We start from the raw sequence: 27,187 nt of genomic DNA on the forward strand, positions 1-27,187 counted from the left end.
GTCAACTGCTGGGTTTTTCTTGACCTCTTAATCTCTTAAACTTTTTCTATCAATAATTAAAAATAACATAATTATATCACAATATAAATTAATTAAGTTAAATATAAAATACAATTTATATGTTGAGTTTTAATTATTATATAATTTGTATATTTAATATTTTTATTTATTATAAATTTATTTATATGAAATAATAAACATTTATCTTTTATATTGCACATACTAAAATACCAGTATTAAAAGAAGATTCATAGTTTTCAATAAATTTGAAAATCTAAATCTCAATCATTATCACCGTATCTGTCAAAAAGAGTATCATTTTAATTTTTCGTAGAATAATAATTTATGATATTTTATAAATTCATTAAATATACTTATAATACATTTTAGAATTTACTATCTTTTTAGTCCTTAAATCAAAATTTTTTAATTTGTTTTTAATCCTTGAATTTTCTTTATTAGAATTTATTTAAAAAGTCTAGGGACTAAAATAATTTATCCTACATTTATTTTTTGTTTAAATTTATTATTTTTATATAAATTTTTCTATCCTCGTCCAGACTATGAATCTTTCAATTTCATAAAACTATATATAAGCACAAATATTTAATATTGGTTTATTTCGCATCCGTTTGTCTTGTGTACGTTATAAGTGAAACTAATTGAAAAAAAAAAAAAAAAAACACTTTGTAAGTGATAAATTCATTGAAATACCGACCATATATTAACATGGTAGTCATAAGTGAAACTCAGTTATACCATGCTTCAAGGAAACAATAAATATGACAAATAAGAAATCTAATTCAAAAATACACACATAAATCTGATCTTATGTGAAACAAAATAAAGCATGTAAAGCAGAAAATACGGAATTCCTTTAGAATAGTAGGTTTTCTTCCATGATAGAAGTTCTTAGTACAATGTCATTTTAGAATTGTGCTGTGGGGGTGGTATCATATCACACAAACTACATACAGGTCACACTTCTGCAATTTCTTTTCTCATTTATGTTCCCTTTTGCTAGACTAATTAAATAAGCAATAAAAGAGATCACATCTCAGCAACCAATTTTTCCTTATCATCCCTAGGTTCAGCAAGGGTTCCATTAATCCACTTCTTCAGCATCTCTAATGCAGCCTTGGGCTGGTCCATTGGAACCATGTGACCCGCATTATGGACCTGTTTTTGTTACAGAAATGAATTCGGTAAATAAATGGATCGAGTGTCTGTTTCTGACAATGTTACATTTAGCTATTAGCACTGCACAAGCACAAGTGTGCATATTACCATGGCAGAAAACAGTGCAACTAGCCCCACACAAAATAGCGATTCATTAGTGTAAATTGTCCTTAATTTTAACATTCTTTATCATTAACATTGAAAGCACTAGTTATCTATTCTATCTTTATCACCACATTAATGATTCGTATATTGTTAGGACTACGAGAAAGGGGAGTAAGTTACTACAGTTAGGATATTGATTAGTTAGTTAAGGGGTTAGTTAGTTAGTTTGAGGGGTTTATTAGATATAAATAGGAGAAGAAGGATAGGAGAGAGATCTTATCATTTGTAGATTAAGCATTAGCTCTTTGTGAAAACAGAAATCCTTTGTGAAGGAGAAATCCTTGGAAGAGAGTTATCTCTCTTATTTTCTGTTTTTTTTCTTACTAGTTAATAAAATCCTTTCTTTTCTCTTTCATTTCAATTCTTGGTTCCTAACATACATAATGTAAAAATAGAGGTAATTAGCACAGATGAGTACCGGTACCAGTAAAAATAACTACCAAAAAAGGATGAGTATCGTCCATTTTAGAAGTTTTGGGGTATTTGACACAAAGTAACGTGGAAGGAGGTAATCTATTATTTACTCAATCAGTTATGCAGAGTATGCCTTATTCAAGATGGTATTGATAGTTTTCACAGCATAAGTGTCTATATGTGTAGGTAGGTGAAGAGAGGAAAAAAGAAGACCTTAAGGAAACTTAGAGGTCCATAGCTCTTCAGTAATCCGGCTTCTGATCCATCAACAACAAAAGGAACTTCAAGTGAGGTTGCAAACTCTTTCTGACCAGACCATTCCATGGCATGAACCCATCTTGAATTACCTACTCATTGAAATCATGCATACCACCAAGAAAAAGGTCTATCAATTCATTCATTAAATTTCTCAACAGATCTTAAATACATTAAGAGTAAATACATACCAAGCCAGTTGCAGATTAGATCATATTCCCCAGCATAAACAAGCAAATTGATTCCGTCCTCAAGAAGGTCAGGAATACCAACTTCAAGATTCCTCATCCAATCCACCAACATAGCCGCATAAACTTCAGTGCTACAAGAAACAAAATGAATTTTCCCAACGCCTAGTGAATCCCGAACAGATTGTTGGTTCAGGAACTTATCCATGTTTGAAAAATCATAGCAAAGGCTTCCCTCACACTTTTTTCTGATATCATAGTACTGCAGCACGGGTATATAACGACGGGTAAAAATTATGAATATACCCATACATTGCTTCGAGACTGAAATCACCATAAATATCAAGATACAAGTTTCTTGACCTATTAGCAGCATAAATGGCTTTCTTAATATGCTAAAAAATTTCTCAATTAAAATACACTCAAACTAAGAAACAGTTAAAGGTGTTTATACAACAGATTTTTTGTTTAGAAAACAGTTAATTATCTACATGCCTACTCATAGTGAAGGGTTTACTCCATATCAATTTAACTGTCTTCCAAAACTTTGATAAACTGACTCCTCATACCTCTCCACGCGATATATGGTATTTTAGTATTTCTTTCCCACATTACAAATACTCTCAATGGTGACTAAGTTCATAATTAGAACTCTGGACACGAAGAATAAAAGTTGTCGGGCATCAGCAATTTAGACATCGAAATTTCTTCATTGGCTCCTTACTGGGTTGAATGGTTCTTTTGAAAGGTATCAAAGCTATTATGAACACGGGGGATAGAAGATATTGATTCTCACGGGGATCATTTAATTTAATTTACAGCTCAAGGTAGCAATAAAGCAATATTTTAACTATGCTTGATGCTCAATAAACTTATATAAGCAATCTATTACAACATAAAGTATTGCTGACATGTCAACAACACAAGAAAAATTTTACTCACATTTGTATCTCCAGCATGTAACATGATGTCACTGAATATGACATTACAAACTACATATGCAGCCATACAGGAAGTCTTTCCATTAGTGCCTGAAAGGATTAAAACAGATATTAAGGTAACAAAAGCCAACCAGAAGGCACCAAACAAGTGAAAGCACTGATTTCAGTGAAAACCAGGTAGTGATTCTTTAACCTTTACTTCCTGTGAGAATGATGATCCCTTGATCAGGACAATAAAATCAACAAACTAGTGCTCTTACTGTATACTTCCATATCTAAAGTTGTTGGGGCAGATTTCATAAAATTTTCATATAATTTAGAAATAACACATTGTAATAGTAATTTACATTTTATGAAAATTATATATATATATATATATATATATATATATATATAGGCCAAATGACCTATTTGGTCATTATCTTATTTTTTTGGTTCAATTTGGTCTTTTTATCTTTTAGAAAGTTCATTTTGGTCCATTATGTTTTAAGAAAAGACCAAAATGGTCCTTCCGTCAGTGCAAACTTGACACCGTTAATGAAACTAAGATAGTGGTTCTTAGAATGTGGGTTTGGGCCTAACTGAACTCCTAAATGATAAAGGACCAAATTAAACCAAATAAATAAGATAAAGGACCAAATAGTCATTTGGCCTACATATATATGTGTGAGTGTGTGTGCGATTTAAACACATTATGCAAATAGTCAGAAACATAGGACTTTCTAACTGATAGAACACCCAATTTATATAGATTAGAGAACAGTATATTAAATCACATCACACAGAGTACAACAGAATTTGCTGTTCTACAAAGATGACTTGTTTATCCAAATTACTAGTAAAAAAACACATGTATCTCTATTCCCCGATTACACACATTCAATACTTGTAACTGCTCTTAACTTTCTGCCCTGAACTCTCAACATGACAATTACTATTGAACATATTCTTCAAATGCATAACTGCTAACCAACAACTATTATTACACATATTTTGATGATATATTACTGCTACTTTTTACCAGTATCTGTCATAACTGCTTAATGACAGACATTATGATGAGAAATTACTGCTCCTACTTTCTAGCAATAATTGTCAAAACTGCCCCAAACTCAGTTCCTATCATTACCTCCTACTGAAAAATCAGCCAGCCATGTTGCGGTTCTCCTATTCCATTCAATGATTCAACAGCAATCCTGCCGGCTCCTCTCTTCCATGTCTTTTTTTTTTATCAGCAAAAGTATATATATATATATATAGAGAGAGAGAGAGAGAGAGTATTAAAATCAGTACAAGCGGTACTGTTGTATATTTTTTTTTGCACAGCAAAAATCTGATATTATTAATAATTAATCAGCACTAGGTGTACTGAAATATATCTAAATATACAAAGGCAGAACTCTGCCAGCCCCAACTACATAAGATAAAACCACAATAGGTGGATACCCATACAGCAAAAGAACACCCCTAGGACATTTCCTCCTTTAAGCTAGTAGACCATTGATTAAAATGTGTATGGAAATCTTTCTCCATGCAGTTGATCCAAGACCAAGTGTGAAACAAAGCTTCGTCCATGACTTTTTCGGTGCTGAAATTCTGGTTGTGAAACACCAAGGCATTTCTATGCTTCCAAATAGTCATGGATAGAGCTATCCAGAAAGCTTCCCATCGCTTGCCTACATTGCTTTTCCCACTCCATTGAGAGAATTGCAGAAAATGACATTTGGGTTTAACAGGGAAAGGACCCACCCTATTGACCCATCTGAAACTCTCCCACCAAAGATGTCTAGTTTTCCTGCAAGAGTACATGATATGGCCAGCAGTTTCCTCTTCCTGATCACAAAGAGGGCAGTTATAAGAGGGCAGCTCCACATGTCTCCTCCTTAGATTATCCCTAGTAGGTAGTCTGTTCTTGAAGATTCTCCAAGAGAAAGCACTTGCTCTTGGGGGAATTTTCAGTCTCCAAATAATCTTGGAAGTGCTGTCTTCAGTAATAGAATTGCCCTCATCTTTGAGGAGATTGTAGGCTGACTTTGTGGAGTAATAACCAACAGGATCAGCCCCCCAGATGAGAAGATCCCGACTTGAAGATTGGATCTGAACAGCCTCAATGTCAGCCATGAATGCTGCCACCATATCAATTTCATGGTCAAAGAAATGTCTCCTCCATTGTACCTGCCACTCCCATCTACTACCAATTAAGAGGCCCATTGAGTTGATAGTATGATTCTGCTGAGTGCTCACTTGATATAGGGTTGGGTACTTATCTTGGAGACTTAAATCATCCTCCCTCCACTTGTCTTTCCAGAACTTGATTCTGGTCCCATCACCCACCTTCCACTTCAAGTTATTGAAGATGCAATTTCTATGATGCTGTTGGAAAACATATCTTAAATCCTTCCACCAAGGGGAAAAGTCAGCTCTGTTTCTGCCATAGCATAATGCATTCCATCCTCCATATTTGGACATTAATATTCTAGCCCAAAGCTGATCCTGGTTATTTGCCAAGTCCCAACCCCATTTACCAAGCAAGGCCTCATTAAACTTGGACAAGTCTTTAATCCCAAGCTCCCATTTGTTCTTGGGAAGGCAGATAGTATTCCAGCTTTTAGATGTTGTCCCCACTGGGATTCCAAGGTAGGAAAAGGGGATATCCAGCTGACCACAGTTGAGAAAAAGGGCTGCCTCCCTACACCAAGCCTCTGATTTCCCCATGCACCCAAATTGACTTTTGGCATAATTAATCTTGAGACCGGACACCATCTCAAAGATTCTGAGGATAGATTTCAGGACTCTAATATTATCCGTAGTTGCAGATCCAAAAAACAGTGTATCATCTGCATATTGCAGAATATTAATCTCCTCCTTTTGACTCCCCACTTGATAACTGTGGAACATGTTCTTAGAGATTGTTGTCCTCATCAACCCGGTGAGGCCTTCGGCTACTATGTTAAAAAGAAAAGGGGCAAGGGGATCACCCTGCCTTAGTCCTCTCTGCGGTACAAACTCTGAAGTGGGGCTGCCATTAATTAGAATTGATATGGTTGCACTAGACAAACATCCATATATCCATTGTCTCGATTTTTCACAAAAACCCATCCTCATCATCATGTAGTTTAAAAAGCCCCAAGAGATCGAATCATATGCTTTTTCAAAATCCACTTTGAAGATCATACAAGGATTCTTTTTAGATTTGGCTTCAGCTATAACCTCATTAGCAATCATCACCCCGTGGAGGATATGTCTCCCTTTCAAAAAAGCTATTTGCCTTTCATCTATTAGATGAGGTAAGACACGAGCCAGCCTAGTAGCCAGGATTTTGGACACTATTTTATACGCACACCCTATAAGAGAGATGGGTCTATAATCATTAAGAGTCTGAGGGTTAGTGGTCTTGGGTATGAGGGCTATGAATGAGGCATTGCTTCCTTTGGGGAATCTGCCATTGATGTAGAACTCATCCAGGAACCTAGTAAAATCAGGTTTTAGAGTCTCCCAAAACTGCTTTATAAAATTGAAATTAAAGCCATTGGGACCAGGGCTTTTATCTCCTCCACAAGCCCACACTGCTGATTTAATTTCCCCTTCAAAGAATCTAGCAATAAGGCATTCCTTGTCTCCTTGGCCAAGGGAAGAAAAGTGCACTCCATCCAGAGTTGGCCTATTTGGATTCTGCCCTGAGAATCTGTGTTTGAAGTGGTTTAAAACTGCAGTCTTAACTCTGTTAGGCTCTTGGACCCACTCACCTGCAATGAGCAGACCTTGAATAGCATTAACCCTCCTTCTGTGATTGATCAATCTGTGGAAATAAGCTGAGTTTCTATCCCCTTCTCTTAGCCACTTCACTCTTGATTTTTGCCTCAGCATGGATTCATAAGCAAGTGCTGCATTCCAAAGCTGTTCCTGCAGAGATTTCTTAAGCTCCACCTCAGCTTGAGATAAAATTGAAGCATTGCTACCAGCCTCCAAAGCATTCAGCTCCTTTTTTAAATTCTGAATTTTAGAAGCATTAATAACACCATTTTGTGAGCTCCACTGCCCTAAACATCCTTTAATGAACTTCAGTTTCATCTTTAAGGCATAACCACCCCACCCACTAGGGTGATAATTGCCCCATCTGTGAGACACCATCTTCTGAAAATCTTTGTCCTTCAGCCACCAGTCCATTATCTTGAAAGGTTTAGGCCCCCAATCAATGGTTCTAGACCTCAAAAGGATGGGGCAATGATCAGAAAAATCTCTATCAAGCACAAATTGGGTAGAATCTGGCCATTGGGACAGCCATTCATCAGATAGAAGAAACCTGTCCAGTCTACTCATGACAGTTCCATTAGGTCTATACCATGTGAAATTCCTCCCAACAGACCTAACTTCCTCTAAAGCCATATCAGAAATCCAAGAATTAAATTCAGAGATGCTAGTTAAGTTCCCCACTGACTGAGATGAGTTGATCCTCTCATGCTGGTGTCTTATAGAGTTAAAATCACCCACGATACACCAAGGGCCATCATTAAGAGAAGATTTAAGAAGTTTAAGCTCATCCCATTGCTCTCTCTTTCCCTGTAAATCACAGGGAGCATAGACATTAGTGATGCAGACCTTTTTGTTTTCTTTAGTCCACGTGCCTTCCAGCAATATATAGCCTCTTCCCACTACCCTTCTATCCACCACAAAAGAGTCATTATTCCATAGACACAAAAGTCCTCCAGCTGCACTAATAGAAGGGACAAACTCCCATGATACATTATCATCCCCCCACAAATATTGACAGAAAGTTTTGTCTATGGGCTCCTTTTTAGCTTCCTGTATGCAGAGTATGTCAACATTGTTGGCCAAGGTTAGCTTCCTAATGGCTGACCTCTTGATACCACTGCCCAGCCCTCTAGAATTGAAGGACAATATATTCATGGTTCAATCTGCTTCATTCCCATCAGTCCTGCTAGTTCATTAAAACCTCTACTAATGTTGTCTTCATTCATCACGTTATCCTTACTGTTATTAGTCTTAGCATAGGACACCCCCAAGTCTCTAGCAATTGCCATGTGAAGGGCTTCCTCATTCTCAGAAAAAACTTTGCTAAAACCACTATTAGGGGCAGGGCTGTGGGATGGGTATTGCTACTCAGGAGTCAGCCCCTCTGAGTCTGAGATGTGGAGATCCCTCCCCTCCTGGGCCTCCTTATTCTTTTTGTTTGATTTGCATGGAAGGGTAGGGCTGAACTGAGGTTGAAACAGAATTGTGTCCAAGGTGGCTATGGCTGGTTCGGGTTGGGCACCAACCTCACAGTGGGCTGCTGATATATCCCCAGGGTCCGAAATACTTATCTCCCCCTCTTCTCTGATGGCACCTAAGGTTGGTTCTAAATTTGTTTGGGCCTTGTATTTTTCTTTAACACCCTCCTTTCTCCTAGCATAAACTTTAACATTTTCTGCTGCACCTCCTTTTGGGAATGGGCCCTTAGTATCGAGGCCCAACTTCTGGTCCCTCCTATCCTCCACCAAAGTCAGAGATGTGTTTCCTGTACCCCTGTCATTTGAAATCGCCAAATTCAAATCCCTATTGACCACTGGGAGGGTCTGAAGGGTATTAACTGCAGGGTCATCCTGTGTAGCCCAAAAGCAAGTCCTCTTTTCTGTGTCAGCTTCTTCTTTGTCTTCAGTAGCTATATCCTCATTTCTGTCATAAGGTTGGCTAGGGCAGACATCCCTAAGGTCAACCTTTCCATTTGCATGCAAGTTAGGGAGGAGAGGACCGTTGTGATCCTCTTTTATCAGCCCATTGTCTGTCATTCCTGCAGGTTCAGACTGAGAGGCGCAGCAAAGACCAGGCTCCACGTCCTCATCTGTCGGAGCTTCGATTTCCGCGCTCCAAAGGTTGAGTTTTGGCCCACTGTCGCCGCCGACTATGGAGGAGGCCGGACCTGAGGCAAGGTATGTCGTCGAAAAATCCGACAAATGATCCTTTGTCGGAGACGCGGTTGGTTAGCTCATCGTCTGATTCCGCCAAGGCCGTGGTGAACGGCGATGGTGGGAATGTCTCCAATACCAGTGGGCGCATCCTTCTTCCCCGCCCAAACCCCATTTCCTCCCTCATCTCCAGCTGGTGCTTCGTTCCATCCACGTTGGCTATCAACGATCGGACTATGTTTGGCTTCTCCTTCGTGCGAACTAAGACGCGCGCCACATCCATCCTCGTTCGCTCCTCCGTCTCTTCATCGAGCTCGATGAGCTCTCCATATCCCGATACCAGTTTCGCAAGGTTCTCCTCGTCCCATGCCGTTAGAGGAAGGCCCCAGATGTATATCCATGCTAGACAATAAGACGGCTGCAGCTCTGGCGACCATCTCTGGATAGAGATAAAAGGGGTTCGTCCATTTTCTTGTTCTCGGCAATTAAGTTCGCAGGCTCTATCATCATCCAAGTCGTGTAGGAGAACTAAGTTGTCACCCCAGTATGTAGTCTTCATCTCCATTCCAAACACCCCCTGGACCTCCTCAGCCACCCTCTCTAACATAGCTTTGTTTTTCATACGCCCCACCCATATATTCTCTAGCCACCTTGTGTTCTTCTTTGTTGTCTAAATGACTATGGAGTCGTTTTTAGCTTCTGCGTCCACCATCCCGAACATTGGCTCATTCGAAGCCTTCTTATCCTCCTTATGGTTGTCCTTCAAAACTTCCATGTACGATTTGAGCTTGGAATATGGGATGGGGTCTTGCCTTCTGTTTCCATACTCCCTGCGTTCCATACCTGCTCGATTAGCTATTCCAGCATGAGTCCTGGCGTCCTTGATACCTCCTCTCTGAAATTTTGGTTTGTTGACAAACAACTTCATTCCTTCTATGAAAATATTATTATCAAGTCGTCTCTCCAAGCTATCCTCATCCTCTACCCCTTTGAAGCGAACAAAACCATATCTGAAGCCTTGTTTGTTCTTTGTTTTAGGTATGAAAACCTCCCACACCTTCCCCCATTCCTGGAATATCTTCCATAGGCCTTTCTCACAGATATGATTTGGAAAGTGAGCAAAATAAAAAGAAGTTACGTCTGGCCGGCTCCTGCATGTTGCTAGACTGAAACTTCCTCTACTGTTGTCATGTTTAGAGCCATTATGTCTGCGTTGACCCCCTCCATTAACGTTTCCTGCCACTGCTCGAGCCTTCCTCCTGTCACGGACTTGGATCCATTGGCCCTCCTGAAGTTCGATATCGTTCCAATTTTGGGTATCTTTGTTGACATCATGTCGGTGGTTATCTTCTGCAGGATGCCTGTAAATCATTCTCCCACTTCCTCTCTCAATCCGACTGTATCTGTCCCCGCCGTTATCTCTCCCCCTCCTCTGCTGGTCTCTAAGTCTTGGACGACCTCTCTCTCTCTCAGGCTCTCTCCCGCTCTCATCTCTCGCCCTGTATCTTTGTCTGTCTCTCTCTCTCTCGCCCACTCTCCAGTTCTCTCTCTCTCTCTCTCATCTCTCTTTTTAAGCAAGTGTTATCTCGCGGTACTGTTGTATATACATCCTAGCATTTGCAAGGTGCAGAACTATGGTGACCTAATACATGCTAACCAACATGAATTAGGAAACCAAAGATCTGTCTAACCGCTAGGTACCCAACCAGGCATAATTCGATTCTATAAGCTATCCCCCCAGAAACAAAAAATTATACCTAATGTTACTGGACCAGGAATGAAACGGGATGTCAAATCCTTTCTCCAAATGTTTAAGCCAGGTCCAGCAATAAAATAGAGCATCCTCCATCACTTAATGACTGTTGAAACTTTCATTTTGGAAGACAATCCTATTCCTATGATGCCAAATACACCATGTCAAAGCAATCCACCAAGTCTGCCACCGCTGAACCCTAAGTCCGTTAAGATTGCAGTAGGAGTGTTGAAGGAAATGCTGATTTGGATTTTTCGAGAAAGCACCCACTACATTTACTCAAGATCGTGATTCCCACCATAGCAGCAAGATTTTAGCACAGGTGAAGAATAAATGAGCCTCGTCCTCATCATGACTTCTTCAAAATAGGCATCTGACATCATTAATTTCCACATTCCTCCTTCTTAAGTTATTTTTTGTAGGCAATCTTTCCCTGATCAATCTCCAAGCAAAAACTGATGCTTTACTTGGGACTTTTATCATCCATAGTGCTTTAAATGTTTCGTCCTGACTCTCCACCGGCGAATTACTATTGAGTAACACATAAGCACTCCCCACTCGAATCTCCCTCCCATCTCCACATGTCTTGTTGCTGCACATGAACTGTCAGACCCTGTAAATCCTCCATAAATTTTACAGCAATGTCTATTTCAGCCTCCAAGGAAAACCTCCTCCATTGGAACTTCCATTACCAACATGTATTTGATGTTGTCCCCATTTGCTGGATGTGTTGATGTTGTTGTTGAGAAATCTGGTACAGCCTTGGATACTTCTCCTTCGGCGACACCCCATCCTCCAACCATCCATCTTCCTAGAACAACACCTTTGATCCACATCCTACTTTCCATTTTGTCCCACTTTTAAGCCAGCTCCCCTAAGACAAATTGCAAACAAAGCTAAGATCCCGCCACCAGAGAGATTCTCTGGATCTTCTAGTTGCATCCAAATTCCTCCAACCCCCATACTTTGATTCTAGAACTTGTGCCCACTGCTCCCCGTGATGGTGAAACAGATTCCATCGCCATTTTCCAAGTAAAAAGTTAAATTTCCCCAAATCCCTCATACCCAAGCTCCCTTTCTCCTTTGGTAGTCAAACTGTACCCCAATTCACCCAAGCAATCTTCTTCTGGTCTGAGTTTCCACCCCACAAAAAGCAAAAAAAAAAAATTTCATCGGGGATGCCTTGAGACGGAGGTAGAGAAGATTAGTTTGATGCTAGCCAAAGATGTGTCACGTGTCATATGCATGAACTTCACATGCCAAGGCCCTACATGGAGCCATGTGCAGTGGTGTTTTGAGTTGGCTGCGCTGACGTGTCGGTCTTCGGCAACGAGCAATAGTGGTCGAAGAGAGCACTGACGAAAAGGCATCAGGAAGCCTGTCACAAGCGCAAAGCAACTTGTGAAAGACTTCCTGATGCAAGAAAAAGAAAAAGAAACCATCAAACCAACACGCAAAACAACTCCGATGGAGGAAAAATTGCAAGGTTAGGGTCAGAAAAGACGGTTGACGCGTCGGTGGCTGGCACTGTTTGGCGCAGCAAAGAAACAACTTGTGAAGCTTCGTTTGTGGAAGCGATTGCCGGATCTTTGTAGATCGGCCCAGGATGAGTCCGATGGTGGTGGTGTTGGCCAAAAAGCTTGCCAGAGATACGGCAGCAGCGGCAGCGGTTGGAAAAAGTCGCTGGAAAACTGAAAAACATGTTGCGGGAAAGAGACAAGGAGAAAGGGTCCACCGGGGCAGTGGGTCGCCGAAGAAGTTACGGCAGCCTGTGGTGGCCGGAAAAGTTGTTGGAAAAGGAGAAAAGACCGCCAAAATAAGTGCAACGAATAGAAAGGTCCACTAGGGACAGTATGCTCCCAGTGGGGGATGGTTTTCGTTATTCCCTCAACCAAGAATAATCCGAGCTCTGATATCATGTAAAAGTGTTTTACTATGATGTTATGTGTTAATGTAGACCACACATCATGTTATTTATAATATGGAAAAAGGGAATCAGCATTTATTACAAGATCAATCAATTACTGATTACTAGGAAAAAGAATATTCTAATAATAAATACAATATCAGGAATAATATCAAAACATAATCTCACAGATATAAACCCAACACATGTAAGGGAATCAACAAGATTTTGAATCTCAGTCAATTAATTAGAAATAGTACGACCTTCAAGAATGAGTTGACGCAGCTCCATACAAAGTTGTCGTGCCTTCACGTTTGTGTGAGCATGAAAGTAGTTGTGGATGTCCCAAAGAAGCCATGAACTAGTGCAGCCAACGAACTTTTGAAGCCTGGGAGTGGAAATGGTGGATTGAAGCCATGAGAGAAGCAACTGATCTTGTTGCTCCCAGGCGCGATACTCAGGAGTGACACAACCAGAGTCAGGATCTTCAAGAGTTGCAAACCATTCCGGAATCTACAGGTTCGCAATAAAGTGATGAAGACAGTGACCACTAATCACAGTCTCAACCTGTGATTTCCAGAAAAGATAATTCACGGAGTCGAGCTTTTCTGTGATGGAGTGATTGAAGTTCGTGTGCACCGAATTCTGATAAGGCAGCACGAGAACTCCATTCAGCGGAGGATCGCCACCTCCATCATCGGCGGAAGCAAGCATAGTCATTACTTCATAGATCGGCAAGAAGCTGGTGGTGGAGCAAAAATTGATCTAGGATCAAAGAAGAGGAGAAGAAGGAATCGATTGAAGATCAAACAAAAAAAATCTATGGTGCGGATCGCAACCTAGCTTTGTGATACCGTAATAGAGTTTGATAAACTCTGATTTCTCATTGGTCAAGAAAAAGAAAGACAAGTTACAAAAGGATAGTGTCACCTCTATATATAGAGAGACTAACTGTTAACTAACCCAATTTGTTACTAACATAGTTAGAACTGTAACTAACTGACAGCTCACTAACAGCTTAACTGTAACTAACTGACAGCTCACTGACAACTTACAAACAACAAATAACAGAATACACAAAGTAAAAATACTAGACGGAGTAAGTATACTCTAATAAGATGTCATGAGGAACCAAAAGGCCAACCCATGACCCTACCTCAGTTGGCACTTTTAAGAAACAAAGTGAATATTTTGCCCATTATTTCAAATCAAGTTTATTATTGGAAAAGAGTTGGACAGTTGAACTCAAGCTTCATATATAAAACAAATTCAAACATTTGGTTGTTTTCAATCCATTATAACCCTCATTCCAAACATTCAAACGTGACAAGAAATCTAACATTTGTTGAAAGGAAAAAAGTGAAAAATGTATATTACCACACAGCTTTATTGCCGATTCACAGGCTGGAACCAATACTAAGTTAAGGAGGTTACGTGTAGCCTTCTTAATTATGCCCATTTCCAGTGCATAATCAGGGTAAGCTTTATACTGAATTGCAGGGTTAGTAAGTCCATTACCAATGGCCAATCCCTGTTCAAACAATTAAAATAAGATAAGCAAGTATTATTTCCCTTCAATACAGTTCTGTCACAAAATGTTAGAATGGTTTATCTCGTAATGTAACAAACCTTCAGGTTTATATGAATTCCTTCTTTAGCTTTGTTTCCTCGATGGATACGAGTTGCAAAGGCAGGAATATAGTGTCCAGCATATGATTCTCCTGTAATAAAAAAGTCATTCTTGGCGTATTGGGGATGCTCTACAAAGAAGGCCTGAGGGAAAAAGAAAATAACAGTTAATACAGTATTTTAGTCTTAATTTTTTTTTACTATGTTTCTGTATATGTGTGTGTGTGTATTTGTTGGGAGAATATCAATGGCAGAATCAAAAGTTGCCACTCTGAACGGTTTCTATCTTAATTAATAGATTTTCTAGGAATCCTATTTTCGTTTCTACTCTGATTGTGTTTCCTGATTATTAGCTTTTATATCTTTTGTAATTATGGTTATTATTAGGGACTTGTTTAGATGGTTTATTTTAGGGAACATATTCTGTATATGTTGTACCAATCAGAATCAATGTTAATTATTAGAGAACAAAAAAAAATTAAAATGTGGGTTATAGGCCTAACTTAACCCTAAAAGTTAGCTCACAGGATGAGGTTTGTACCTCCACGTATATATTTTATTTTGCCACTATCTCTAACCGATGTGAAACTTGGGTTTTTTCCAATAAACCCCCTCATGGCCAGCATTTTTGAATGTGGTGCGTGGATAATATGATGGGTGGAATGGGAAGAGGCTTGCGCATCAATGCACCAAGTGATAGGACAGGGGGTGTGGGCTTGGACGTGAGTGAGGCCCAAGATTTGGAGGGTTTATGTTAGAAGAAACATGGGTGGGAAGAGGAAAGGTGAGGTGGCAAGGAGAGTAACAGAATTGCCAAAAGTGTGAGGGGGACTTGAGGGTATTTAGGGAAGTTTCATTGAGTGAGAAAGGGGTCTGAGAATTTGGAAATTCAGTTATGGACAGAGGGCAGTAGCCACCCTTAGGAGCCTAGCTCTGTGGCAGTAGGATTTTACTGCTTCTGTATTTCGTTTTTGTTGCAAATAATACATGCACTTCCCTATTCACTGTTTCATTACTTGATCTGTGTTTTTGGTCCCTAACACCAAGAGTGTGGATGGGAAGCATGGTTAATTTGACTATTTTTAATACTGGAAGGACAATGTGGCTTGATTGTTTTACTTCTCATCACTATTGGCATAACTAACCATATGGTATATATGCATAATTTGAAAACATGAGTGACATAATACATTAGATACATTTGATAAAATATACATCAAACATCATAACGGAATATGGCTAAAGTAATCTGTCTAAGGCAAGAACAATCCCCCCCCCCCCCCCCTTCTTTTCCTTGAATTAGCATGCGTGTATAAAGGAAGCATATCAGGTGAGATGTAGAGCTGGGCATGCAGGTAAGCCCTCCCACGAAGCCCACATTCCAAACGGGTTCATTTTTAGCAAGCCCACACCTGTCCCACATAGCCCATGGGTTTAGTGGACCGGCCCGCATTTGACAAAAAAAATAGAAAAATTAAATTTTAAAATGTAAAATTTGACCCATTATAAACCATTTTAAAAACTAACTATGAATTGTCTAATCTTAAGACACCTAAAAAGCATTTTTCTACATCATTTTTACTTAATCTATAATTCTATACTAAATCAAAATATTGTATCACTATTACCATTCACCAACCATTGAACAATATAAATAGTACTTAAATTCTATACTTCCTGCATAAAAAAAATCTATAATTTTATTTTTACTCAGTATACATCCCTTTTTTATGAACATTATATTTTTATATTTAATTGTAAAAAGCCCATGGGGGGCTATAGATAAACCCGTTTAGGGCCAAGCAAAAAAGCCCCTAATTTAAATGGACTCAAAATATCAAGACTCATATACCATGCGGGTTGTGGGTTTCGTGAACAGCCCGCGGGCCCAAACCCAAGTGTCCAGCTCTAGGTGAGAGCATTCATAATAGGAACTAAACCATACAACCATAATGGCTTGTCAATAAAACAATATATGGTCAACATGGTGGGAGGCTATGAGATGGGTTAATAGAGTGGGTCCTCTCCCCATAGAGCCAATGTATCACTTTCTGCAATTCTCCCACTGGAATACGAAAAGAAGCGCAGACAAGAGATGGGAGGTCTTATGGATAGCATTGTCCTTGACTATTTGGAATCACAGAAACAACTTGGTCTTCAATAACCAGCTCTTCAACCCTGAAAAAGTCATGGATGAAGCCTTATTCCATACTTGGTCCTGGTTAAGGTGGATGGAGAAGGGATTCCAAACTCATTTTAACCTTTGGTCAACTAACTTGAAGGATGAACTCTCTTAGAGGGGTTTGACATATCTTGTCAGCTGTATTATTGTATTGTACTTGGCTTTTAGTTGGGTTTGGCTTTTCATTGCCTATGTTTTCTGTTGTACACTTCAGTACACCTAGTACTGATTCTTATTTATAATATATAATATAAATTTTTGCTGTGCAAAAAAATATATGGTCAAGATGAACCCTACTCCCCTCCCATGCTTTCATTAGATACTCTCTTCTCTCACTCTGTCTCCACACACACATTTGTTGATGCATATTTACTAAGCTTTTTGTGATAGACATTCTCATAGTCTTCATTGCATGTTCATCAATTTAGTTTATACTAGCATCATGAATTTGTTTATAAAATGCCATACACAAATTTTCCACACAAGAGACAGCTCATTTTAAATTGTTATTGTCACAAGGAAATATTTTACGGTGGTGCTTTTGAATGCCCCATACTAAGTTATTGTGAACTATGTATGCCTAATGACTTCAGGAACGAAGTGGTTCTAAGCTATAAATCTATGGTCACTACTCACTAATAAAGTCCCATAGCCTGCTGGCTTTATCATAATGCACAGTTAGATGGTCTAACCATTATTTTGAGAGAATAATAGTAAGAATTTTTGAAGTAATATTAGTTGTACACCCTTTCAAGTATGTATATATGTAAATATATTATAGCTTGAAATCATGCGCTGACTGATAATGTAACTGATATTAGAGTATGAAACAATTATTCCTTCTCTTAATTTATCCAAATGATTGAGGTGTACATATAAGGCAAAACAGAGAATCATAGAAGGAAACAAAAAATAGACAATTCCTATGATAAACTTGGAATCCCTAAAATACTGCAACAGAAATAACAATTGAAATAAAAAAGAAATATTTGATTGCAACCCCCGTAAATTATACAATGCAGCAAGATCACATAATATTCAGGATTGCCTTACAATACTACCCCTAAAGCTGGGCAATAGATACTAGTCATTTTCAGCTTGCTAACATTGGACTCAGTCTAAGATTTGTGGGTGGCTGCCCACTCTCATCACTCCTTGTTAAGGCAAAAAGCTCGATCCAGATGGCTCAAAGAAGGTGACTGCAACTCAAGGTATTTTCACCTCATGATGAATGCATCCCGCAGACATAATCTCCTAAAAGGCATCATGATTGAAGGTGCATGGGTGGATGAGCCTAGGAAGGTGAAAGAGGCAGTTAGAGTTTTCTTCCAACAGAGATTTCATGAACCAGAACCTAGCAGACCAACTCTTGACGGTATCCGATTTCAGTCAATTAACCAACAGCAAAATGACATGTTGGTAGGGAGATTTCAGGAGGAGGAGGTGAGGGAGGCTATTTGGGACTGTGGAAGCGACAAAAGCCCTGGTCCGGACGGTGTTAATTTCAAATTCATTAAGAAATTTTGGGACCCACAAGACATATCGGAATACAGGCCTATTTCATTAATAGGATGTATTTATAAGATCATCAGCAAGCTTTTGGCTAAAAGAATACAGAAGGTGATGTCGTCCATTATAGATGGAAGACAGTCTGCATTCATTGAAGGTAGACACTTATTACATGGTGTACTAATAGCAAACGAGGTAGTGGAGGAAGCTAGGAGAAAGCAAAACCCATGCCTTGTGTTCAAGGTAGATTATGAGAAGGCCTATGACTCAGTATCATGGAATTTTTTAATGTACATGATGACAAGGATGGGTTTTAGTCCTAGATGGATTCGGTGGATTGAGGGATGTCTAGCCTCGGCGTCTATCTCGATACTGGTTAATGGGAGCCCAACCAAGGAGTTTTCCCCCAAAGGAGGGCTACAACAAGGAGATCCTCTTGCACCGTTTCTCTTCAACATAGTAGCAGAAGGCCTAAATGGTTTGATGAGGGAAGCTGTTGATAGAAAATTCTACACAGGATTTTCAGTGGGGAGAGATAAAGTGGATGTTACCATTCTACAATATGCGGATGATACTATATTCTTTGGGGAGGCGTCAATGGAGAACATTAAAGCAATTAAGACCATTTTGAGGGCATTTGAATTGGTGTCAGGACTTAAAATAAATTTTGCAAAAAGCAGCTTTGGAGCTATTGGCATGTCTGATTCGTGGAAGCAAAACACGGCAATTTTCTTGAATTGTAGCTTATTGGCCATTCCTTTTGTTTACCTGGGGATACCTATAGGGGCAAACCCAAGGAAGTATCATATGTGGGATCCAATCATTCAAAAGTGTGAGAGGAGACTAGCAAAATGGAAACAGAAACACATATCCTGAGGGGGGGAAGTCACTCTTATTCAGTCAATCCTAACTTCTATTCCTATTTATTTCTTGTCTTTTTTCAGGGTTCCTAGAAGGGTGGTGAAAAAGTTGGTTTGCATACAAAGAAGCTTTCTTTGGGGTGATGGTGATGACCAACACAAGATTGCTTGGGTCAAGTGGGAGACGGTATGTCTCCCTAAAGACAAAGGAGGCTTAGGAATAAAGGATATCACCAAGTTTAACCTTGCATTGCTTGCCAAATGGAAATGGAATTTATTCCATCACAATGGTGAGCTATGGGCAAGGATTCTAGAATCAAAGTATGGCGGTTGGAGGGGCCTTGATGCAGCAACAAGAGACAAAAATGTCTCCTTGTGGTGGGAAGATATTAAATTAGCTCTTCATAATCCCCAATATGAGAATGCACTGCAGGGAGGGATAGCATGGAAGGTGGGGAATGGAGAGAAAATCAAGTTTTGGGAGGACAAGTGGAGCCATGGTGATACAGCACTTCTAGCAAAATACCCCAGATTATATTTGATATCATGCCAACAGAACCAGACTATACAGGAGATGGGAAAGCAGGCCAGCATTGGGTGGGAATGGAACTTTAAATGGAGAAGAAATCTGTTTGATCGTGAGATTGGTATGGCTGATTGTTTCTTAAACGATGTTGTTGGCAGTTGCATTCAGCCTCACAGAAAAGATGAGTGGATTTGGACATTAGAACCTAGCGGCCAATATTCAGCCAGCAGCGCCTATACAGTGCTCACAGCAGAGGAAATTGAAGGGGAGGATGCGCGGGTGTACGAGGAGTTATGGAAGATACGAATTCCACCTAAAATAGCAATCTTTGCGTGGAGGTTATTAAAAGAAAGGCTGCAAACAAAGTCAAACTTGAGGAGGAGACGGGTGGAACTCAATGATACATTATGCCCATTCTGTGGGAGCCATGAGGAGAATGAAGCACATCTATTCTTTCTATGTGACAGAATTATCCAGCTATGGTGGGAATCCATGTCATGGGTCAACATCCACGGTGCTCTTCCGCAGAAACCGTGGCAGCATTTCTCCCAGCATGTGATCTGTTTGCCTAATCGAATTTGTGCTAATAGATGGAGGTGTTGGTGGCTGGCCCTCATATGGTCAGTGTGGCAGCACCGGAATAAAATAATCTTCTCAAATGTCACTTTTGATGGTAACAAGGTGATGGAGGATGCTATTTTCACACTTTGGACATGGCTGAAGAGTTTTGAGAAGGATTTCGCAATCCCATATACTTACTGGGCATCTAACATCTCAACAGGCTTTGTCTCTTCAGGGGGTTAGAAAATATAAGAAGTGGGAGCAACTTATCATTGTATTTCCCTGCCTCTGTAGCTAATGGTTCCTTTCAAGACTGCTCTTAGTCTGATTTTGGAACCATGTTGCTTGCAGTTTATTTAAATGTATTGTTTGTACCTTTAGTACTCATTTTATATATATATATATATATATATATATATATATATATATATATATTATCTTTGCCGATCAAAAAAAATGTTCCATTTCTTGCTAGCATAAACGGTACATAGTGTAGATAAAATGTCCCATTTTCAGTTTGACTTCATAATATTTTTGTCACTCCACTGGTGATGGGCCTAGCTATCACATGAATGAGTTTAATAGCGGGGAGTGGAATGACTGAAACAACAAGGACATAGCTATCACATGTTGATTGGAGAAGGGAATTCTGGTATCCTACTAGAATGGTAGGGCAAACATAAGAAGGAAGAAGGAAGAGAAATAAGCAAGAATTGTGAAAGGTGGAAAGGTTTAGGTAGTGCTAGAACAACGCCTAAATTGTGGCCACCCCTCCACCTTAATTGCAACCTCTTTGTTATGCCTTCATTGCAGTCTCCAGCACCTTCATAGAGCTAGGTGTGAGAGTGTCTTCAGTCCCACATCGCATTGGCTCAGGTAGTCTCTCAGGGATTTTCAAGTTATATTAATAGCTAATTTTGACCATCTATTATTGATTATGTGACCTTAGTAAATAAAGATTTTAGATGAAATTTCAAAGTTCATAATATTTAAAATTTTATTTTACCTTCTAAAATGTTAAAATAAATAATAAGATATTCAAAATTATTTGCTGGTGACACTGAAATTAGTAGAAAAAGATAAAATATCATTGAGAGATTTCATAATTATTCATCATTGTTAAAAGGTTTGTTTATATTTAAATATTAATATTAAATTATTAATCTGTCAAGAGAGAAAAGTAATATAATTTACTCAAATAATAAATGGTAGGTAATAAATGAACATTGTACTAAAATTCTGTAACTAATATTCATATTTCAGAGTAAACAAAAGTACCTGAATAAAGTCATACAGGTCATTGCTGACACCCTCTTCATTATGACGAATGTCACGCAAATCAGAACTGTAGCTAAAGCCAGTTCCAGTTGGTTGATCAACATATAAAAGGTTTGATGCCTACAAGATTGCCAACAAATTTTACTTCCCATAAATAATTTTCACAGGAAAAGTACATTGCAGAAAGCAGTTTAAGTTTATAACAGTTAGGATATCAAGTTAATTTTTATCCTCAAAGACATTTGCACTTGGACAACTCTCCAAGTCAAAACACATTGAAAAACCATATTTTCTCGAACGGATAAATTTGATCTAAAAACATCAGCAAATTAAATTGGGTTGCTTCAGTAAGACAGTCGAACCCCATCCCACGCCTTTCAGGAAGATGAACCATCATAAACAGCATATAATTACGTGATCAAATTGTACAGATGGAAAACCTTTAAAACAATGTCAGTGGTCACTTGAGACAAAGAGATCCCATTGTAAGTGTTGAAGATCAGCACAGAATCAATAGATTCTGTTTGTACAGCTCATTAGGATTTTTATGTAGATAATTATTAGCTGTCATTTCTGTCTTTACCATATTTAGAATTTGCATTTATAGGGAGATCAAATCCCCTGATTTCTAGGCTAGATTATTGCTCTTATCTCTGTCCTGTATATGTACCATTCACAGATTGAAGGGAAAATAAAACCTATTTTCGCATGGTATCAAAGCACGATCTGAACCATCCCTAAAGCTAGCGCCGCCAAGCCATGGGAGACCAAAAATCTGATGAATCGCTCACGGTGGAGACTGGATCATTTCCGACCAGCTCACATGATGGGCTTACTCACCTCATCACTGGCCATAAACTGAATGGTCAGAACTATACCCAATGGGTAAGGTCAGTCAAGATCTTTCTTCAAGGAAAAGGAAGGGAAGGCTACATCACAGGAGATTCAAAGTGTCCTAAGAAAGGGGACGCAAATGTTCAAAAATGAAAACTTGAGAACAGTCAAGTAATGTCATGGCTACTCAATGCCATGACAAATGAAATTAGTGAAAATTTCATGTTCTATGACACTGCAAAAGATATATGGGATGCAGTGAAGGAAATGTACTCAAATGTGGACAACACATCTGTTGTTTTTGAGATAAAAAGCATACCCCACGACCTTCGACAGGGAGAGTCCTCTGTTACTGAGTACTTTAACATACTCTACCGACATTGGTAGCAGTTGGACATATACGTGAAGAAGTTTCATGGTGTTGTACAGAGGATAAGAAGAAATATAAGAAGCTGGTGGAAAAAGATAGGATTTACAAGTTCCTATTGGGACTAAACAATGATCTTGATGAAGTTTGTGGAAGGATCCTTGGAACCAAACCACTTCCCAAAATTCGGGAAGTCTTCTCAAAAGTAAGAATGGAAGAAAGCAGGAGGAAATTCATGCTGGGAACATCCATCTCAGTTCCATCCATTGAGAGCTCGACAATGGCAGCAAGAGGAAACCAGCCTCGACCACCACAAAAGAAAAATCGTCCCTGGTGTGATCATTGCAAGAGGCCAGGCCACACCAAGGAAACATGCTGGATCATTCATGGAAAACCTTCAAAAGCCAGGAAGAGTTCACTGACGTTGGCAAGCAAGGAAGATAACTGTGTAGAATGATCCTTCATGGTCGAATCGTGAGAAAGGAGGATGATTTTGATCGCTGCAATTTTGGATTCAACATTGTCTAGACGTTGAGCCATCATTTTTGTTTGCATAGAGTCAATGGAAGCACCAATGATAGGTTTTTGTTATCAATGGAAACAACAAAATATCAGAATGAGTGTGTAGAAAAGAGAAAGGCACGAATGAAATTAAAGCAATGCTCCCCCAAGTCAGAGAAAGGTTCTCTGAGCTCCACTTTCTATTCCAAATCCATCATACCCCACTGCCAAACCCACAATCCCAATTATAACAGAAATATTCCTCACTTCTCTCTCCTTTAACTAATTTCCACTAACCCACAATGCCACTACAACTCTTGGGCCTTACCACATTAGGGCCTTCTAGAGTATACCTTAAAGGGCCTATCCCATTTAGAAGCTAATTTCCTATCAGAAACTAATGGGATAAAGTTGCTTATTTCTTGAACAGCCACAAACACTATTCAGCTATCCACTTTCCGCATCATTTTACAAAAGGCTAAGATATTTAGAAAGGCTACTTCAACATTGCAAAAAGTGATGCGCAAGCTGACTATGTCTAGACACCAACTCAAGTTTAATTCCCAGGGACATATCTCATATTGGCCGCTTGTTTCTTTTGGAATATCAAAAAGAAATTGGATTGGGCGATGGTGCTCCTATTAGGCTTTGGGAGGATGTTTAAGTAGAATGTTCCTTAGTTGGAGAGTTTTGCTTGCATCCATAGTTTCTCTAGTTTGCATAATTTCCCCCTTAAAAGTTTATTCCATTCAGAGTCCTCATGTAACGTATGATTTCCAACTCTGTTAGAACTTGAATAATATTAAAGATAGGGAATTACAATCTCTTTAGCTTTTACTCTAACCTACTTGTTCATCTAGCAATCTAAATAAAAGAGTTGGGACTTTGAATTTCTCTGTATGTTTTATGCAATGGTCTTTCAGCTTCCTACTGATTCTCCTAATCATCAAAAGTTTCTCCTATTTCAAAGTTCCCTCTAATGTCAAGTCATTTTTATCAATTATACGCCATAGTGCTTAATAGGATTAATACAAATGACTTTTTGAAAAATTTTAGGTCCCACACCACTCTCTGCCCTAATATGTGTTATGCAATGCAGTTGGCTGCTTAATTTTGCATTACATTAATATTGCATAGAGATTTTCATGGGACAATTATGTTGTGGTTTTCATGAGTGTTGGTCCTGCTCTACTAGGATCAGGTTTTGATGGTTAATTACAGAGATCTTAGGGGATGTTTGGTTTGTAGATTTTTTTTTCATTTTTGGGAATAATGTTCCCTAGGAATTATAATTTCTGGGAATGTTACAAATGTGTTGGGTATGTTGAAAAGATTCCTAGAAATGTGATCATGAGTATGGTTAACGCTTTCCTATGTTTGTAGGAATCTTGGATTCTCACCTCCTACCATGGTGAATGTTTTGTTGTGAAACATAGTTAAAAAACCATTTCTGTAAATGTAAGTTTTAAAAAAAGTTAATAACAAACATGAGAATCTAACATCAACTTAAGATTCCTAGGAAACTTACGAGAATCTATCTACCAAACACCTTAGTGAAACAAGGAAACCAATTTTGTGCTTGTGTTCCGTTTTATCAATACTTTTTGTCCACTTAGATGGAGTGTGAGACACGTTTTGAATCGGCATCTCTTTGTTCTTAAAATGCTTTGGAGCAGTATCTGTTATGGTTTATTGTGTATTCTGCTCATGGTTATTTCAAGGGTGTGACCCTTTCTGATGTGCAGAGATTGGACAGCCTTGTCAGTTGTCAGCCATTTCCGGGTATGGATTCAATGACTTTGAGGGAGGGAAGTCATAGTGGCTTTGCCTTACTTTTCTATTAAGTTGCTGGCAATTAATATAATTATATAAGCTGCCAGCAACATAATAGAAAAATAAGCAAAGTCACAGTGACTATCCCTCCTCAAAGTCACTAAATCCATTTCGTCATTTCTGCTGTACTTTTCCTCTTTCCTGTCTTATAAAAATATGAATATGGTAAATGATTATAAGTATAAGTAGTCGCAAAATACATTAATTTAAAGCAATAAGATATCCACCAAAAAAAAAAAAGCAACAAGATATTCTCTAGCTCTGTATCACACAGTCAGTTGAAATTCCTGAACTTGATTGTAGGGTGTGGCAGACGTATGGTAAGTTGATCCCTCAAGAAGCAACATGAATCGATAAAAAAAAGTTGATTTTACATAGCTAACATTACTTGCATACGCACACGCACAAATAAAGGGAACTTCGACCATTGTAATTTTGAAATTGTAACACATAAAAATAACAGTAGAATAATTAAATTAGAATACCTTGTCCCAACCATACTCATTCCACACAAGAGACAAGTTGTCAGCAATTTTGAAAGGGCCATTTTCATAAAACAAAGCCAATTCACTGCTACACCCAGGTCCCCCAGTCAACCAAATTACGACAGGATCCTCCTTCCTATTGCGTGATTCGAAGAAAAAGTAGAACATCCTGCAGCGCCAACCAAATGTGAGAAACAACTGACAAAAATATACTAACATTGAAATCTACAATTTACCACAATATTACAGCACATGAAACTACATAATATTGTGAAATAAATTTTTAAATGTGCAAGGTTATGAAAATGACAACTACTTATAATTTACCAAACTGATGTGATTATTATCGTCCAAAAGTTGAAGACATTATAGTATAAATTTGCAAGGTAATATACAAATTGACCCTAAAAGTAGCAACATGTGTTGCTTTGGCCATTGTAGGTGAACATCTATACATATTGATCTTCAAAGTTTTCCGCTTGTAAGCAATTTCATACCTCAGAAGGATTGATTTGTATAGACAAAAACTTTCAAGGATCAAAGCAACACAAGTTACGAACTTTAGAGGACTAAATTGCATATTAGATTATAATTTTATAGTGAAACAATGCTATATAATATAAAAAGGAATTCACTAAAAGGTAATCCACCTCTAAATAATAAAACAGAGTGAAAACATCTACTATTTTACTCTCTTCATCCTTAAGGCACCTGACATCATTGTTATTGTTATTTGGCTTTAAAAAAAAGCTCTCATATTATAAATTACTTTCGAAATTTCCTTATTAGTTGAAATTTCTTTATTATTTTCTCAAATAACCACTTCTTATAATCATAAACTATTTCCTTTTAAATTTCCATTCTACATTAAGGTTTTCTCCTTCTGCCCAAATTTCAATTGCTCATTAAATTCTTAATGTAGAATTAAATAAAAAGTGGGACCCACCAAATAAGATCTTGTATTTATTTCAACAAATTTCAGTTGCTCATTAAGATTTTTCCTTTCAATTCCCTTTATTATTAGAAATTACAAAATCAAGAAATAGAGTCATCATTAAATAAAAAGAACCAACCAATTTTTTGTTTTAGTTCATAGGAATTGAAACTCTCTTGGTGTTTCCAGAGAATGTAGTTAAAAGAGTGTGTTACTAGTATATTTCCGTAAAATTAAACTATTTTTATTTACCAACGATTGATTAGCATATAATTAAAATTTGTTGGAAAAGTCCTATAAAAACCATATATAAAGTTACTTTTAGTAGTGAAAGAGGGCAAAAATCATTGCTTTGGTTTCAGAATTAAAAAAAAATCTATTTTATTTACCAGCATTTCCCTGTAAGTTGTAACAGTGTGTTGTGTGTATATATGGTAGAACTTAAACAAGTAAAAGAACAACTAAAAGACAAAACAAAATTAGGGTTTAACTAAGTACACGATTAAAAGCAGAAATTAATTAATTAATAAGTGAAGCGAGGAACGAAGTTGAGAAGAGGGCGCACCTTGCGGCATGTGAATGCTGAATGGGGTAATAGCCAGCGTGGTGACCCAAATCCTCAACCGAAGGCTCGGAATCCGAAGCTAGCAGCTTCGGGAACCTCAGGCGCTTCTCGACGATCCTGCGGGGTTGGAGGGTGCAATTAGCAACGGGAACGATGTTGACGTCAGCGTCGGGGAACAAGTTGAGGTCTCTGATGAGCTTCTTCGCGTGCAGCGCCACGTCATCGTCGGAGGCACGAATTGACGGAGAAAAGAAGAGAAGGAGAGTGCAGAGGAAGACTATAACAGAAGAATGCGCCATTTTGGATGCTACTAAACAGAGTGAACACACGATGCTATTTGAATCATTGATTGTGTTTGACTTTGGACTTTGGAAAATATTTTAAATGGAAAAATCTTATTAGTGAGTGAATGTCCA

General features: G+C 38.4%; 1 protein-coding gene across 2 annotated transcripts; it reads right to left on the reverse strand.

Moving 5' to 3' along the window:
* Positions 1–824: 824 nt before the first annotated feature.
* LOC114372636 (serine carboxypeptidase-like) lies at positions 825–27,187 on the reverse strand. 2 transcript variants are annotated; one of them, XM_028330313.1, is made up of 9 exons: positions 26,772–27,184; positions 25,273–25,441; positions 21,253–21,372; positions 14,337–14,480; positions 14,085–14,238; positions 3,144–3,232; positions 2,205–2,463; positions 1,972–2,105; positions 825–1,179 (listed from the first exon to the last, which is right to left on the reverse strand). In XM_028330313.1, exons 1-9 carry the CDS (start codon positions 27,068–27,070, stop codon positions 1,051–1,053), a joined length of 1,497 nt encoding a protein of 498 aa, XP_028186114.1. In that variant the 5' UTR covers positions 27,071–27,184; the 3' UTR covers positions 825–1,050. The 2 variants fall into 2 exon arrangements, with proteins under 2 accessions (XP_028186114.1, XP_028186115.1); XM_028330314.1 differs by lacking the exon at positions 21,253–21,372 and having other exon boundaries at positions 26,772–27,187.

Source organism: Glycine soja, chromosome 10 (assembly GCF_004193775.1).
Source record: "Glycine soja cultivar W05 chromosome 10, ASM419377v2, whole genome shotgun sequence".
NCBI lineage: Eukaryota > Viridiplantae > Streptophyta > Magnoliopsida > Fabales > Fabaceae > Glycine > Glycine soja.